The sequence below is a fragment of the Oncorhynchus kisutch genome, linkage group LG9 (assembly GCF_002021735.2).
Source record: "Oncorhynchus kisutch isolate 150728-3 linkage group LG9, Okis_V2, whole genome shotgun sequence".
NCBI lineage: Eukaryota > Metazoa > Chordata > Actinopteri > Salmoniformes > Salmonidae > Oncorhynchus > Oncorhynchus kisutch.
The window spans coordinates 33,230,486-33,246,314 of NC_034182.2; the positions used below are offsets into that span (position 1 = coordinate 33,230,486).

General features: G+C 43.0%; 1 protein-coding gene across 2 annotated transcripts; it reads right to left on the reverse strand.

The window, feature by feature from the left end:
- Positions 1-524: 524 nt before the first annotated feature.
- Positions 525-15,343, reverse strand: LOC109897086 (macrophage-capping protein). Of its 2 annotated transcripts, none has more exons than XM_020491617.2 (9): positions 14,971-15,343; positions 7,761-7,954; positions 5,445-5,599; positions 4,821-4,982; positions 2,710-2,859; positions 2,109-2,195; positions 1,743-1,875; positions 1,438-1,529; positions 525-1,090 (listed from the first exon to the last, which is right to left on the reverse strand). In XM_020491617.2, the coding sequence occupies exons 2-9, from the start codon at positions 7,951-7,953 to the stop codon at positions 1,025-1,027; spliced, it is 1,038 nt and encodes a 345-aa protein (XP_020347206.1). In that variant the 5' UTR covers position 7,954; positions 14,971-15,343; the 3' UTR covers positions 525-1,024. The 2 variants fall into 2 exon arrangements, with proteins under 2 accessions (XP_020347206.1, XP_020347205.1); XM_020491616.2 differs by lacking the exon at positions 14,971-15,343 and adding an exon at positions 12,213-12,585 and having other exon boundaries at positions 527-1,090.
- Between the last annotated feature and the right edge of the window lie 486 nt (positions 15,344-15,829).

Below are 15,829 nucleotides of genomic sequence, written 5' to 3' on the forward strand. Positions count from 1 at the left end.
GAGTGGCCTAGTTACAGTTTTGGCTTGAAAATGGCTTTCTAGCAATGATCAACTTCAGAGCTTGAATAATAAACAAAATAAAAAAATAAAAAGGCAAATATTGTACAATCCAGGTGAGGCAGTATTTTGTGTAGATCGTTGACCAAAATGTACAATTAAATCCAACTTCCCCCCCCACATTTTGTAGTGTTACAGTCAAGGGTGTGATTACTTTCTGAAGGCACTGGATACAGCTTTAGAGCATGACATTAACATAGGCTCTCTTTGACAACCCCAACGTATTACAGAAGGTTACTTAAATAAACTGTTGAGTCTACTGGTAGTTCCCTTAGGTGTAGGCAGGTTTAACCTGTTAAGTGTTTATCCAGGGAACTATGGGAAGAGGTGTAACAACCGAAGCAACGTCATCTCACCGGGTGAAAGGTGGTCTAAAGTAGTGCACTATATAGGGTACCGTTTGGGACACAGACAATGACATGCCATAACGTTGTCAGGAACCAAAGCACAAAGCCACACACTGTACGTGTTGTTTCAGTTTCCATTTATTTTCATCATCTGCAGCCTACTACATGTATTAGTAGAATATGTCCTGTTATTCTTAAACAAATGTAAAAAAAAGAAAAGAAAAGTAAAAAAGAAAAGACTAAACCAAACAAATTCAACTTATAGGATTTGTGGAATGTCATCTTGGCTTTAAATGAGACTAGTAACCAGTGAGTACACGTTTTCCTCCCCAGTCGGAAGCAGAAGTAGTGACTTGAGGTTCCATTTGGTGTGAAATCATAAATGCTCTTATTATCTGGAGTTTATTTGCTCTAAGCATGACTAAGGAATTGTTTTCTATGAGTATAGTACCTTACAAATATGTACATATAAGTAAACACATTTTTTAAAACGTTTTTGAATTTGAGATGCTTTCACTCCTGAGAAGACCAAAACTTTGAGATATTTTATTTTCCAGGTCTCAATTTCATAATATTTTACGAGGGCGTCATTGAGACCCTTTTCTGAGAGCCATTGTAGTTCAGTTCCAGTTTTTGAAGAACTGCTTGAAGATGATTGTCTCCCTCCCTTGTGGTAGTATCTCCACCTGTAAGAGAGAACAGAGATTTGACTACCCGGTCATGACTGTATCTACTGCGTCATACACATAAACCAAACCATTGTATATGCATAAAACATTTATGATACTGGGTTCATGACCTGCTAGTTAGTGGTTACACAACGGAAATTGCAGTGTGACAATGGAAGAAGACATACACGGGATTCGGTTTGACTAAATAGAATTCAAAACGCACAAAATTATACTGTTTTCAGGTATAATATAATCACGATGCTATCATTTGCTGACGTTATGTTGCTGGGTGGACTTAATGGCTGGACAATGAGGAAATAATGTCTGGGTTTTTGCCATTTGTGAGATCCTGCTCGACTCACCTGCGTTTTCATCCTGGGGTAGTTCATCTGTTGGATGAAGTGATCTGCCATTTTCAGGGCCTCCCTCTTCTCCTCTGCATTTGCTCCCATACCTGTCAATCAGTGGGATAATGGCCTCACCATGTTTTACCTCAGTCTAACCCATAGAGGTCTCAGTAAGGCCTCGAAACGATAATGTATATTCACATTATTCAATACAAACCCTGATTAAATTAGTATTTCATTAGACATTGGATATCTCAGACATTCTAGGGATACATTTCACAGAGCAGAAATGTTAGTCGAGGTTCACATGCTTTCCTCACCTTTCCAAACAAAGATCTTTCCGTTGGCCCCGTTATCCAAAATAAAGCAGTCGTCGCGCACCAGAAGGTCCTTGGCAAATGGGCTCTTTTCCGAGACATTGGTCAGTTTCATCTGACCTGTCGCATCGGACACCTGTGGAAGACAGCAACACAGGCCATGACTTTTAGTTCCTTTGTGAACTAGTTTGCACCCAAAACATCTTGTTTATCTTGGAAAAAAAGATCTCCAAAGTATAGCTGTGCAGTCTAGAATCCAAAATATCTCAAATTCTGTTATTGGGGTGAACGATCCAACAGTAATTATGTGATGCAATAGAACAGTTCTGGAGAGAACTGTTTACCAACGGAATTGTAATGTCCAGCTACCTTGTAGAGGGAGGCGGAGTTGGAGATGTCTGCACGACTGTCCTCCTCTGGAGTGCTCTCTGCCAGCTCTCGCATTGGTCCCAGCACCTGTCAAATCACAGCGCAGAGTGGAACATGGATTGTGGTGAGGTTTCTATCAGTGGAGGCTGCTGAGGGGAGGATGGCTCAACATAAATGGCTGGAATGGAGTGGTAAACAAATTCAAACCATGTTTTTGATACCATTCACTCCATTCCAGCCGTTCTCCCCTCTGCAGGCTCCACTGGTTTGTATATATTTTAAAAGTTAGATCTTCATTAATCATATCAGCAACCTCCGCCCACAAAACATGACTATCGACTCATTACCTTCCTATACTCGATTTCAAAGTCTAAATATGCTTAGATATTACAGGATTGACAGGTCTCAAGGTCACAGGAGGTTGTTGGCACCTTAATTGGTGATCAAATAGATCACACACACTGTAGCTTGCATGCGTTTGCCATTCCATTCGCTTCTTTCCGCCAATTATTATGTGCCGTCCTCCCCTCAGAAGCCTCCTGTGCATTAGGTCTGACTGTTTTCATTTGCTTAGCTTAAAGGACTAAGCCGGCGATTGTACCTTGAGCATCTCCGGCGTCTCCTCCCCCTCATTGACGTCAGTGATGCGTGCTTTGCCATGTCTCTCAGTGTCACGGATCAGGCTAGCGATCTCACGCGACTTCTGCTTCTCAAACATGTTGGCCTGCGAGCCGATCCAGGAAAATATGGTCTAAAGACATAAACGTTTTTTTTATTGTCTCATCTGAAGTGAATAATATACAGTGCATTCAGAAAGTATTCAGACCCCTTGACTTTTACCACATTAAGTAACGTTAGAGCCTCATTCTAAAATGGATTAAACACATGGTGTTTCCCTCATCATTATTCAGACCCTTTACTATGAGACTCGAAATTGAGCTCAGCTGCATCCTGTTTCCATTGATAATCCTTGATGTTTCTACAATTTGATTGGAGTCCACCTGTGGTAAATTCAATTGATTGGACAGGATTTAGAAAGGCACACACCTGTCTATACAAGGTCCCCCGGTTGACAGTGCATGTCAGAGCAAAAACCAAGCCATGAGGTGGAAGGAATTGTCCGTAGAGCATCGATTCAGGATTGTGTCGAGGTACAGATCTGGGGAAGGGTACCAAAATAATTCTGCAGCATTGAAGGTCCAAGAACACAGTGGATTCCATTCTTAAATGGAATTAGTTTGGAACCACCAAGACACTTCCTAGAGCTGGCCGCCTGGCCAAATTGAGCAATCGGGGGGGAAAGGGCCTTGTCTAATGAAATACTAATTTAAAATCAAGGTTTGTATGGAATGCAGTGAATATATATTATGGTGTCGAGACTTTACTGAGACCTCTATGGGTCAGACTGAGGTAAGACATGGAGATGACCATTATCCCCCTGAAAATGGCAGATCACTTCATCTAACAGATGAACTACCCCAGGCTGAAAACACAGGTGAGTCAAGCATGATCTCACAAATGGCAAAAACCCAGATATTATTTCCTCATTGTCCAGCCATTAAGTCCACCCAGCAACATAACGTCAGCAACTGATAGCATCATAATTATATTATACCTGAAAACAGTATCATTTGCACGAGAGATCCTCTGTATAGATGGGAGAACCTTCCAGAAGGACAACCATCTCTGCAGCACTCCACCAATCAGGCCTTTATGGTAGAGTGGCCAGACAGAAGCTGCTCCTCAGTAAAAGACACATGACAGCCCACTTGGAATTGTCCAAAAAGCACCTAAAGGACTTTCAGACCATGAGAAACAAGATTCTCTGGTCTGATGAAAGCAAGATTGAACTCTTTGGCCTGAATGCCAAGCGTCATGTCTGGAGGAAACCTGGCACCATCCCTACAGTGAAGCATTGTGGTAGCAGAATCATGCTATGGGGATGTTTTTCAGCCGGAGGGACTGGGAGACGAGTCAGGATCGAGGGAAAGATGAACGGAGCAAGGTACAGAGATACTTGATGAAAACCTGCTCCATAGCGCTCCGGACCTCAAACTGGGATGAAGGTTCACCTTCCAACAGGACAACAACCCTAAGCACACAGCCAAGGCATTGCAGGAGTGGCTTTGGGAAAAGTCTCTAAATGTCCGAGTGGCCCAGTCAGATTCCCGGACTTGAACATCTCTGGAGAGACCTGAAAATAGCTCTGCAGCAATGCTCCCCATCAAACCTGACAGAGCTCGAGAGGCTCTGCAGAGAAAAATGGGAGAAACTCCCCAAATACAGGTGTGCCAAGCATGTAGTGTCATACCCAAGATACGTAATCGCTGCCAAAAGTCCTTCAACACAGTAGAGTAAAGATGTCTGAATACTTATGTAAATGTAATTAATTTTTTTTTAAGTATACATTTGCAAACAATTTCTAAACCTGTTTTTGCTTTGTAATTATGGGATATTGTGTTGAGGGGATATTGAGGGGTGAAAAAAACCATTTAAATCAATTTTAGATTAAGGCTGTTACAAAATGTGGGAAAAGTCGAGGTCTGAATACTTTCCAAATGCACAGTACGATTTAGTAGGCCTACTTTACTGATCACTAATTAAGGAATGTGCCATTCAAGGCAATGTAATATAGTTCTCCAAGCCCTCACTGCTAAGAGCCTCCCGCAGGGAATTAGTAACACGCACTCTCACCTCCCTCCCCCCGCTCACCTCTCCCAGGTCCAGGATGAAACAGTCTCCCTTGTTGAAGTTCTCCCAGCTCAGCTCCACCTCCTTGGCACGGATGTTCTTCTTCCCTTTGATCTGGTACAGCCTGTGAACGGGCCCTGACCCGCCCTGGGGCCGCCTGAAGCCAGACTCCACACCACCCTCCTACACGTGTGATTGAGGGAGAGAGTGAATAAAAGGAAAAAGAAAAAAGGTAACATGAAAATGTTGGTTCGATTCTCAACATTGTATCTAACCAGGAAGTCTAAGGATTTACTAACTGTCATTTCAACGAGAGATATGTGGAATGATATGACAAATCAGAAGCATGTGATGAGGTCATGAAAAGTAGTGCTTGTAAAGTCATTTCATCAATCATGGATTTAAAAAATAAAATTAAAAAATACATTAGCTATCAGTAGAGGACTCGATCCTAAAACTTTAGATACACATCCATGACTTAGTGGGCCCAAATCTAATGTGGGAAACACGTGGATTACAGAAAATCACACATTGATGTCCAAGAGAAACAAAAGTTTGTGCACAAATTCCCATGCAAGTACATTTCTTAAACAGATGGGCCCTGTGTTTTCAGTAAGTATGAACCAGGGCTATTCTCCTGCTCACCTTGTAGCTGACCCCTCTGGGGAAAAGGTTCATGAACGCCGGTGACTCGTAGCCCTGGACCTGCCGGTGCTGGATGGGGTCACCACCCAGGAAGCTGTCCAGCTGGGTGGCCAACATGGCACACGCCACCTGCTCATCGCGAGATGACTTCTCACCTGGAGAGAAAGGAAGAGAGGGGAGGGGTGAGTTGTGTGAGTCTGAGGTGGGGTGTGGTGACAGACACATAGCGGGGAGTAGGGGTGTGGTGACAGACACATAGCGGGGAGTAGGGGTGTGGTGACAGACACATAGCAGAGGGAGAATGAAAGGAGGAGCAGCGGTTTGTGGAAGGGAGACGTGGGAGAGTTAGAGTCAGGAGGTAAAGGGAGCGAGAAAGATGCAGGAAGCCTGCCTACATAAGAATTGAAAAAGGAGAAAGGTGCATACCGAATGAGTGAGCTACAGTTAAATAAATATATACTACGTTATATTCATAATGTGATCTTGCAGACATTCAGCTTTAATCTAACTTTATTAAGCGAGCAGCCCAGAGCAGAGCATGTGGGTTAGTTATTGTGGTCCACTTTTCTGGACCTGGGGGCTAAAGGCCATATAGGGGTCGGGCAGGGCTCATGTGAAAGGTGGGTGTAGGGGTCACAGAGAACAGGGAGAGGGTAGAGGGGGGGCTTTTAGAGGAGCACTGACAATCAGCTTAGTGCATTTTTTTTTATGAACACACACACACAAACCCAGCCCTTCTTCCTTAGGGAGCTCTTCTTTAATTCCCCCCCATCCTTCTTCTGTCATCATCCTTCCATCTGTCAGTCTTAGTCTCCTCCCTCACATAAATCGTTGGGTCAGTGTCATGTCATCACCATTAGCACGCAGGTTATTCGCTTGGCAACAGCACAGAGGTTAATATGGTGTGGAAACAGTGGGTTGGCTAGTACATTACATGAAAAAGTATGTGGACACCTGCTTGTCGGACATCTCATTCCAAAACCATGGGCATTGATGTAGATTGCATGGCTGTGTGCTCTATTTTACACATGTCAGCGACAGGTGTGGCTGAAATAACCAAATCCACTTATTTGAAGGGGTGTCCACATACCTTTGGCAAGTAGTGTAGTTTGGATTTACAGAGCAATACTGGATACAAGCTTACACTCTTAGGAAATTATTTTCTAACTAGAACCTAAAAGGGTTCTTTGGCTGTTCCCATTGGAAAACCCTTTTGGTTCCAAGTAGAACTGTTTTGAGTTCAGTGGAAAGGGTTCTACATGGAATCCAAAATGGTTTTACTTGGAACCAAAATGTTTTTTTTGCGCCTCGTAATCTTCAATTGGTAGTTAGTCTTGTCCCATCGCTGCAACTCCCGTATGGACTCAGGAGAGGAGAATGTTGAGATCCATGCATCCTCCGAAACACAACCCTGCCAAGCTGCACTGCTTCTTGACACACTACTCGCTTAACCCAAAAGCCAGCCGCACCAATTTGTTGGGGAGTAAACACTGTACAACTTGCGACCGAAGCGAGCGTGCATGCACCCGCCCCACCACAAGGAGTCGCTAGAGCGCGATGGGATAAGGACATCCCGCCCGGCCAAACCCTCCCCTAACGATGCTGGGCCAATTATGCCCCGCCTCATGGGTGTCCCAGTTGCGGCCGCCTGAGACGCAGCCTAGGTTTGAACTTGGGTCTGTAGTGATGCAGTGCCTTACACCGCTGCACCAACCGGGACCCAAAAAGGATTTTACCTGGAACCAAAAAAGGGTTCTCCTATGGGGACAGCCGAAGAACTCTTGAAACCTTTTTCTAAGAGTGTAGGAAACACCATCCATAAATGATAACAAAATACTCTTATCCCAAGAGACAGACAGTTTCATTCCACTCATGTACACACTTACTAATGTATACAGATATCCCCGTCCTCCCCATCCCCCATGATGACCACAACTCACCCATTTAATAACAGATCGAGGAGTAGCACACTCAAAGGCTCCTATAGCGGTTTCTATTGAAGTTCTAGCAAATATCAGTATGGATCAAAACATTGTCTTGCACTTCCATAAAGGTTAATGGTGGAGCATTCTATTACAAAGTTCTACAGCTTTTTATACCTTAGTGGGGCACAAAGTTTATCATGGCCACGTGAGTCTCTATCAGAGAAGGAGTGCTGATCTAGGATCAGTATTGCCTTTTAGATCATAATGAATAAGACAGAGGAACTTGATCCTAAATCAGTACTCCTACTCTGTCAATACAGACCCTGGTCAAGTAAAATTCTTGACACTACTTATTTGACACACAACATGCATCCATTTTGCTACATCTCACCTATCCACATGTGTAGGTCGGCCCCCTGGTCCCCCCTGTGCTCCAACACCAGGTAGGAGTCGCCGTTGAAGAAGGCTCCAACCTCAGCTTGCTTCAGCAGCACCGCCTTCATCTTCTCCACCCGCCACACCTTCAGCCCCGGCTCCTGCGTCTCTGGCCCAAACTGTCCGGGTGCTGCCATGTTAGGGAACATTCTGTACAGGGAGAAGGAGAGGAGAGAGTGAGTCAGTGAAGGTGGGGGATGGATGTAGGAGTATGGCAAGGGGGCTGCCTGGAAAGGGAGCATTCTGCACTGGGTGGAGGGAGAGCAGGTCAGGGGAGGATAAACAAATGGTAGATAGGGGAGGGAAGAGCGAGGGTGTAAGTCAAATCAAAATGTTATTGGTCACATACATGGTTAGCAGATGTTATTGCGAGTAGCGAAACGCTTATGCTTCTAGAGCCGACAGTGCAGCAGTAACTAACAATTCCAGAACAAAACCTAATACACACAATATATAAGTCTAAAACATATGGATGAGCAGTGAAAGCAGCTAAGATGCAATAGATAGTAAAGAAGTAGTGTTTTATTGTTTGGGGTGGGGAAGGGGGGTGTATTTCTTTGCTATGAAATGAGTGAGACAAATAGACATGGGGAGTTGTTGCCGCTAGAGGTGGCAGAAAGTCACCTCAGGGAAGTTGCTTTTACTTGTCGTGGCAAGAATACTTATTTCCATATTGGAGTCCAGACAAAACACACAGAAAGCGGCAGTGGAGGATGGGTGAGAACTCATCATCATGTCATGACATGAATAACTATTTCTGCAGGAACTCAGAAACAGGAAGAAAAAAAAAGGTAGAAATGAATAGGAGAAGACCCCAAATGAGGGGTCAAGTTAATTTTATTTCAGCTTTATTTAACTAGGTAGGCTAGTTGAGAACTTTTTGTCATTTACAACTGCGACCTGGCCAAGATAAAGCAAAGCAGTGCGACAAACAGAGTTACACATGGAATAAACAAGCGTACAGTCAATAACACAATAGAAAGTCTATATACAGTGTGTGCATATTGCTTGATAAAAGACCATAAGGGTAGATGGGGCTACATCATTGTTGTGTAATACAATACCAGAGCAGGCATACCAACCCATAATGCACTAGTCATTCATTGTACAAAAGAGGGTGTGTCTATAGGGCAGGTCTTATCACGTCTCACATGCCGACACTGAAAACTAAGTCTCTCTCAAGCCACAGTTGCCAAAGCTATATCACGCTTTATTGATTTGTAACAGGGCATGTTTAAGCATTCCTGATGTTACGCAGACAAAAACAATCACTTATGATTCCTCCGATCACCTCTGTCAATGTTACTTCCCTGTAACAATCAGATTCAATAAATGTGTCATATTCAAAGATAAATCAATGTTGAAACACTTGATAAACTCAAGTCACCAAGCCTTAAACGCTGATTTTGTCTATACTGAAGGTGCACAGTGTCCCTTGCCAGGCATTTGTTTTTCTATGAAACAGAAGGCAGGTGGAATCATTTGACAGGAAGTATTGATGTTGTCCATTAAAAATAATTCCCCCTGAATCACAGCACCATGTTGATTGTTTCTACGGTCTATCCACATTCAATGGGATATCCTGTCACATTATACGCCAAACAAACAAGTGTAAGGTGTAGATGGGTCAATAAGCATGCAGGTTCTGCCTACTATGTGGTGTATTACACTTGTAGTAAGTGCACTGTTAGACACTTGAAATGGAGTAGGCTATGGAAAACAGAACAAATATAAGAACACAAAACCCTTTAATGGGGATCACAATTAAATAAAAGGTTTGAGATCCACCTGTACTGTATATATACACACACACACAATGCAGACTGACATTTTAGTGTCCTATAAACTTTTTAGAGCAAACAAAACTACAACATTCGGAGTTAGTTCTTTCCCGGAAACCTTTTGGCCAGCTATGTGACACTCACCAAAGGGAACACCCAACTCTCACAGAACATGTGGTGCTGCACTATAATTACACTGTAGGCTAACCCTAACACTAGGCTAACCCCTAACAGTAGGCTAACCCCTAACAGTAGGCTAACCCCTAACAGTAGGCTAACCCCTAACAGTAGGCTAACCCCTAACAGTAGGCTAACCCCTAACAGTAGGCTAACCCCTAACAGTAGGCTAACCCCTAACACTAGGCAAACCCTAACACTAGGCTAACCCTAGGCTAACCCTAACACTAGGCTAACCCTAACACTAGGCTAACCCTAACCCTAGGCTAACCCTAACCCTAGGCTAACCCTAGGCTAACAGTAGGTAAACCCTAACAGTAGGCAAACCCTAACAGTAGGCAAACCCTAGGCTAACCCTAACCCTAGGCTAACCCTAACACTAGGCTAACCCTAACACTAGGCTAACCCTGACAGTAGGCTAACCCTGACAGTAGGCTAACCCTGACAGTAGGCTAACCCTGACAGTAGGCTAACCCTGACAGTAGGCTAACCCTGACAGTAGGCTAACCCTGACAGTAGGCTAACCCTGACAGTAGGCTAACCCTGACAGTAGGTAACCAGCATGCAAAATGGGAGCCAGACTCCCAAGACTTGTCATCGGTGGCAGGTAGCCTAGTGGTTAAGATTGTTGGGTTAGTAACGGAAAGGAGGCTGGTTCAAATCACCGAGCCGACTGTTGATATCAAAGGCACTTCACCCCAATTGCTCCCGTTAGTCGCTCTGGATTAGAAAGTCTGCTAAATGATGTAAATGTATGTGCTTCTAATAACAGCATAAAGGGAAATGGCCTGGGTATTGGGTAACCTTGAAAGAAGCCTGTCTGAAATGGAAACGTTCTGTAAAATGTTCCCCACAAAGAAATGAAAATGCTCTCAATTCATTTCAGTTTTGCACTCACAGGGGCCAGTGAAAAACCCAGTACTGATAAAGTTGGATTGGCACAACGACATATTGTATTGTGAGGCAAGATGATGGCTACAGGGAGTAGCTTCAGACAATAAAACTTCAATCTGCAGCTTTTTTAGATAAAGCTTCACCCCCATTAACAGAGATTGTGGCCGTTTGATCAACTTCTATGGAAACTGCTCATCTGACTCACACTCTCCCTCCAAACACTCACCTAGAGCTTAAAACGCCACTGTGTCTAACAATGGTTCTTACTGAGAACGATAGAGGTGCCAACAAGCTGAAGTCCTCCTCCCTATCCTAAATCTTTAGATGAAATGTATCCGGTTGAGCATTTTCGCAATAGCAAATCTTTCACAATTGCATATTTCATCACAAGGCATGGTTACCAGGTTCAGAAATGCTTACTTAAAAAGGAGACATTTCACTTGTGGCCAGACAGTTTCTCCTAGCCACCATGCTTCTACATCGTCTGCTCTCTGGAGTTTCAGGCTCAGTTTCTGTATAAGCACTTGTGACAACTGCTGATGTAAAAAAAGGTTTTATAAATACATTTGATCGATTGTATTTCAGTGTTGGTGAGCCACAGTGGTGTAAAGTACTTTAAATGATTTTTTACTAAAGTACTACTTGTAATTGTTGGGGGTATCTGTACTTTATCACTACATTCCTAAAGAAAATGTACTTTTTACTCCAAGCTATTTCCTGACACCCAAAAGTACTTGTTCCATTTTGAATGTTTAGTAGGACAGGAAAAGTCCAAATCAAGCACTTATCAAGATAACCAATTCATGGTCATTCCTACTGCCTCTGATCTGGCAGACTCACTAAACACATGTTTTGTTTGTAAATTATGTTGGAGTGTTGGAGTGTCCCTGGCTATCAGGAAATGAACATTTTAAAAATTGTGCCATTTGATACATAAGTATATTTCCACAATTGCATTGACTTTTGATACTGAAGTATCGTATATTTAAAACCAAATACTTTTACTTGAATAATTCGTTACTTTCTCAGGTATTTTCCCCACCTCCGGGTAGCCACATCACAGGATACCATAAGCACAACCTCTTTCCTTATACTACTATAGCGGAGTCAATCACACTAAAACTAACATATTCACCTAACCCAAATAAGTCTCTACATCACAGGTAAGGATGTAGGTATAAGGAAGTTCATGCACGTAGCAACAACCCAGTGAAAATAGAGCCTATCCTTCATGCGATCTGTCAGCAAGGCCATGCCCTCGTAAAAAACAGAAGCCCCCTAATTCCAATGAGCAAAACAGATACAATTTATTGGCCAGCTCCAAATAATCAATAAACAGAACAAAAACAAGCTGGTAAAAGTAACCAGTCAGAGAAAGATTGATAGATACAAAGATAGAAAAAGTAAATATTTGAACACACATGCTAGCCTATGTAGGACACATAGCCAAGGGGACACCAACCACTGCACATAGGGCTGCAGGTGTCCGGCGGTGGGGTTTAGGGTTACAACGCTTAGACAGCGTGGTGAAGAGGTTTAGACGAGAGAAACTTAACTGCATGATCCCCTCGGCTAGCTCCGGCACCGCACCTGACTCCAGCTCCATTCTGCCTGATGGCTGCTCGAGTGTTTGTGACTGTAAGTGGACAGAGGATGCCTGGGCGAAGCAGAGTGTATCGTTGCTCCTCAGCTGGCCTGGTTAGATTATATGAGGAAGGCAACGTGAGCCCGGAGAGTGATCTGAGCAGCCTTGGCAAGGGCGCCCTATGGGGGAAGAGTCGGGTTCCTGACTAACGCTAAACACCACGGTGACAATGATGACTGCTGGGCAGGCTCCCCCATCTTCAATGCCTAACCACTTTCCATGGGCCAGAGCAGAGTAATGAGAGAGGGGAGAAGAAGATGCGTCTTGACACTGACAGATGTCTAACTTGTGCGACAGGCAATTTGTACACAGTCCCTAACAAATGAGCACCCTCCTTTCCTCATCTCATGTCTCTCATGAGCATTGATTGGACAGGACAGGACAGTACAATTGGGGTGCATATACACAAGTCCAATTATGATATTTTTTCCACTAATTGGTCTTTTGACCAATCACATCAGATCTTTTCACATCAGCTCTTTTTCAGAGCTGATCTGATTGGTCAAAGACCAATTAGTGTAAACACATCCTTAGTCTCCATTGCATCTCCCAACCAGATCAGTGATAAACAAAAATAAACAAGGTTACATGCAAAGGAGACCATGTAAGATAATTGGGATGTAATCCAAGAGACAGGAACCTTCCAGCTAGCACATTTGGTTCCTTGGAAGTTGTGGGAACATACATTTTTGGTTTCCCATTATTTCTGGAAACAAAGCCATATGCTTCCTGACATGTAAAACTGGACATTTTTTAAAGGTTCTGAGAATGGAAGTGAACATTTAGTTTCTTCTGGGAACATACATTTTTAGGTTGAAGGGAGGTTTTGAGAACATTTTGCTATGGTTTCTTAAAGTTTTCCTGTGAGGTGTTATTAACGCTCAGAGAAGGTAATTAAATAACGTTTTTAGAATGTTTCACTATGACTTTTAATAACACTGCTAGCTTAGTTGAACTGTTTTGAACTCCAAGCACTCGTAAGACACACAGAAATGCATTCGCTTAGGCATTAATCATGCAAACACAATTCATTTTTATTTTGGAATGGCATCAGTGGGATTCAAACCTATGGTCTTCTGTTCTCTATCCATGGAATCAATCCATTGCACCACTAGGATAGAGCTAGCATGCCAGTTTTTTAAACTCATGCAAGCTGTTCATTTTAGTCTATTCTAACAGGCCTCGTTGCAAAGAAAAAACACTCATTAAGATCAGGTGTGAACACACTTAACAAGATAGAGGATAGAAAGAGTTTTGTTGATGCCAGGAACAGAATGTGTATGTTTTTAAATAACATCCGTAGAACCTTTTTTGAACAATACTAATGTTGTGTTTTTTCTGGAAAGTTTTCTTAATGGTATGAGAACCTGTAGGAAACGTTATACTGAAGTACTGAAATTCTCACTTAAGAAAGATATGGTTCTTAGAACATTATGTGCTAGCTGCGTTTAGAACTTTATGAGCTATCTGGGTATCCTGTACCATTCCCAGAATATTGTGGGTAGTTTGTATGCAAAATAACCATAGGAACAACCACGCTCTCACCAACATATGGTTCTCAGAACATTATGTGTTAGCTGAGCTGGGCTAGGCCTTTGGCCCTGGGCAGCAGAGGGCATTTGGCTTCAGGTTAAAGAGAGAGACGGGGTCAGAGATAGGGTGCTGGGGTCACTGAGCCAATCAGATCATTCATGCGTTCTTAATCAGAGGGAGTGACAATACACAGACAGACAGAGGGAGATATGAGTGTAATGATTATTTTTCTTGCCTTTATTTAACTAGGCAAGTCGGTTAAGAATAAATTATTATTTATAATGACAGCAATCGGGGAACAGGGGGTTAACTGCCTTGTTCAGGGGCAGAACGACAGATTTTTACCTTGTTAACTTAGAGATTTGATCCAGCAACCTCCGACACTAACCATTAAGCTACCTGCCTCCCCTGTAGTGTAGTGACTGTAGTGACGCCTCTTGCACTGAGATGCAGTGCCTAAGACCGCTGCACCACTCGGGAGCCCAATTTGCCAAATGACAGTGTGTGTGTGTGTGTGTGTGTGTGTGTGTGTGTGTGTGTGTGTATATGTGAGTCTGCGTGCCAGTGGAAGCTGCTGAGGAGAAAAAAACAGCTAATAATAATGTCCGGAATGGAGCAAATGGAATGGAATCAAACACCTGGAAACCATGTGTTTGAAGTAGTTGATACCATTCCACCAATTCCGCTCCAGTCATTACCACGAGCCCATCCTTCCCAATTAAGGTGCCACCAACCTCCTGTGGTGTGTGCAAGGTGTGTGTGTGTGAGGTAGATAGCGAGGGATTAAATTCAAGGGAGAAATAATTACATTGAGATAACAAGTGATAAAGGAATACGTGCAGAGCAGAGTCCATAAACAATCTGTAAACAGAGAGAGAGAGAAACAGAGAGGAGAATGAAGAGATGGCTAACAATATGATTGATAGAGATATCGAGAGAGGATGGAGGGTGTTAAAGTCAGGGGTGGAAAAGGGAGGTAAGTGAAGTTTCAGTGTTCCCTCAGATTCCTCAGCTAATTTGAAGAAAGAACGCAAGATGGATGCATCCTGTTTCAGGACAAGTTGGGTAGAAAAGAAAAAGACAAAAGACAAGTGAAATGTGAAGAAAAAAAGTACAAGTTATTTCGTAGATCTTACCTTGTAACTTTAGTTGAGGAGGTAGTAGATTAGGACACGTCTGTGGAGAGAGAGAGAGAGGAAATGTAGTCATGCAAAGGGAACGTCTACACACACACACACACACACACACACACACACACACACACACACACACACACACACACACACACACACACACACACACACAAACAAACAAACAATCTCAACCACACATTCTTCCTGTCTGTCTCAAACAGTCTTAGCCCAGCCCCCTGGTTTACAGAAAAAATAAACTGCAGAAAGCTAAGGAAGCAGAGAGTGAGAGAAGGGCTGAAAAGAGTAAGAACAGAGTGTGAGAGTGTGGCATTAGTGAGACAAAATTAGCAGAATAGAATAAGAAAGAGTTGTGAATGACTTTGTGGCATGAGAATTTGTTTATCTTAATGATTCAGCCACTATTCCTTCACCATAGCAACATAACCAAACTAACCAGTATTCATATGGCCTCTCCCATAGACACACCTTGTATGGGGAACACTTACCTGACTGAGTGCCCAACATATAGTGATATGACCTCCTACACAGTGACACACTGCACAATCACCAGCCTGGAAATTCTTATGTGGTTCTACAGGGACCTAATTATACTTTGACCCTTGGGGATTCCTTAATAATGATAGTGGGCTGGGCTGACATTACTATTTCTTAACACATTTTTAGTTATGTGGGGCACTGATTTTTAGGAGTGGTGTCCAGCAAACTCCATAACATGAACCTTGTTCCACATAGTACGTTTTTTGTCAAGTTAGTCCAGACAATGGTGTCTGCTAAATGTGAACATCTGTAGTTTCTCTCATTTGGTCAATATTTCAGACTGTTATATTGATATGTATTGATT

Bases quoted from the DNA above. Each gene is read 5' to 3' on its own strand.
- LOC109897086 (XM_020491616.2), bottom strand. From the start codon at position 12,262: ATGGAGCTGGAGTCAGGTGCGGTGCCGGAGCTAGCCGAGGGGATCATG. The intron at 5,600-7,760 runs GTGAGATGTAGC...CTTTCTCTCCAG, and splicing joins CGACCTACACATGTGGATAG to GTGAGAAGTCATCTCGCGAT. The intron at 4,983-5,444 runs GTGAGCAGGAGA...TCACACGTGTAG, and splicing joins CCAGAGGGGTCAGCTACAAG to GAGGGTGGTGTGGAGTCTGG.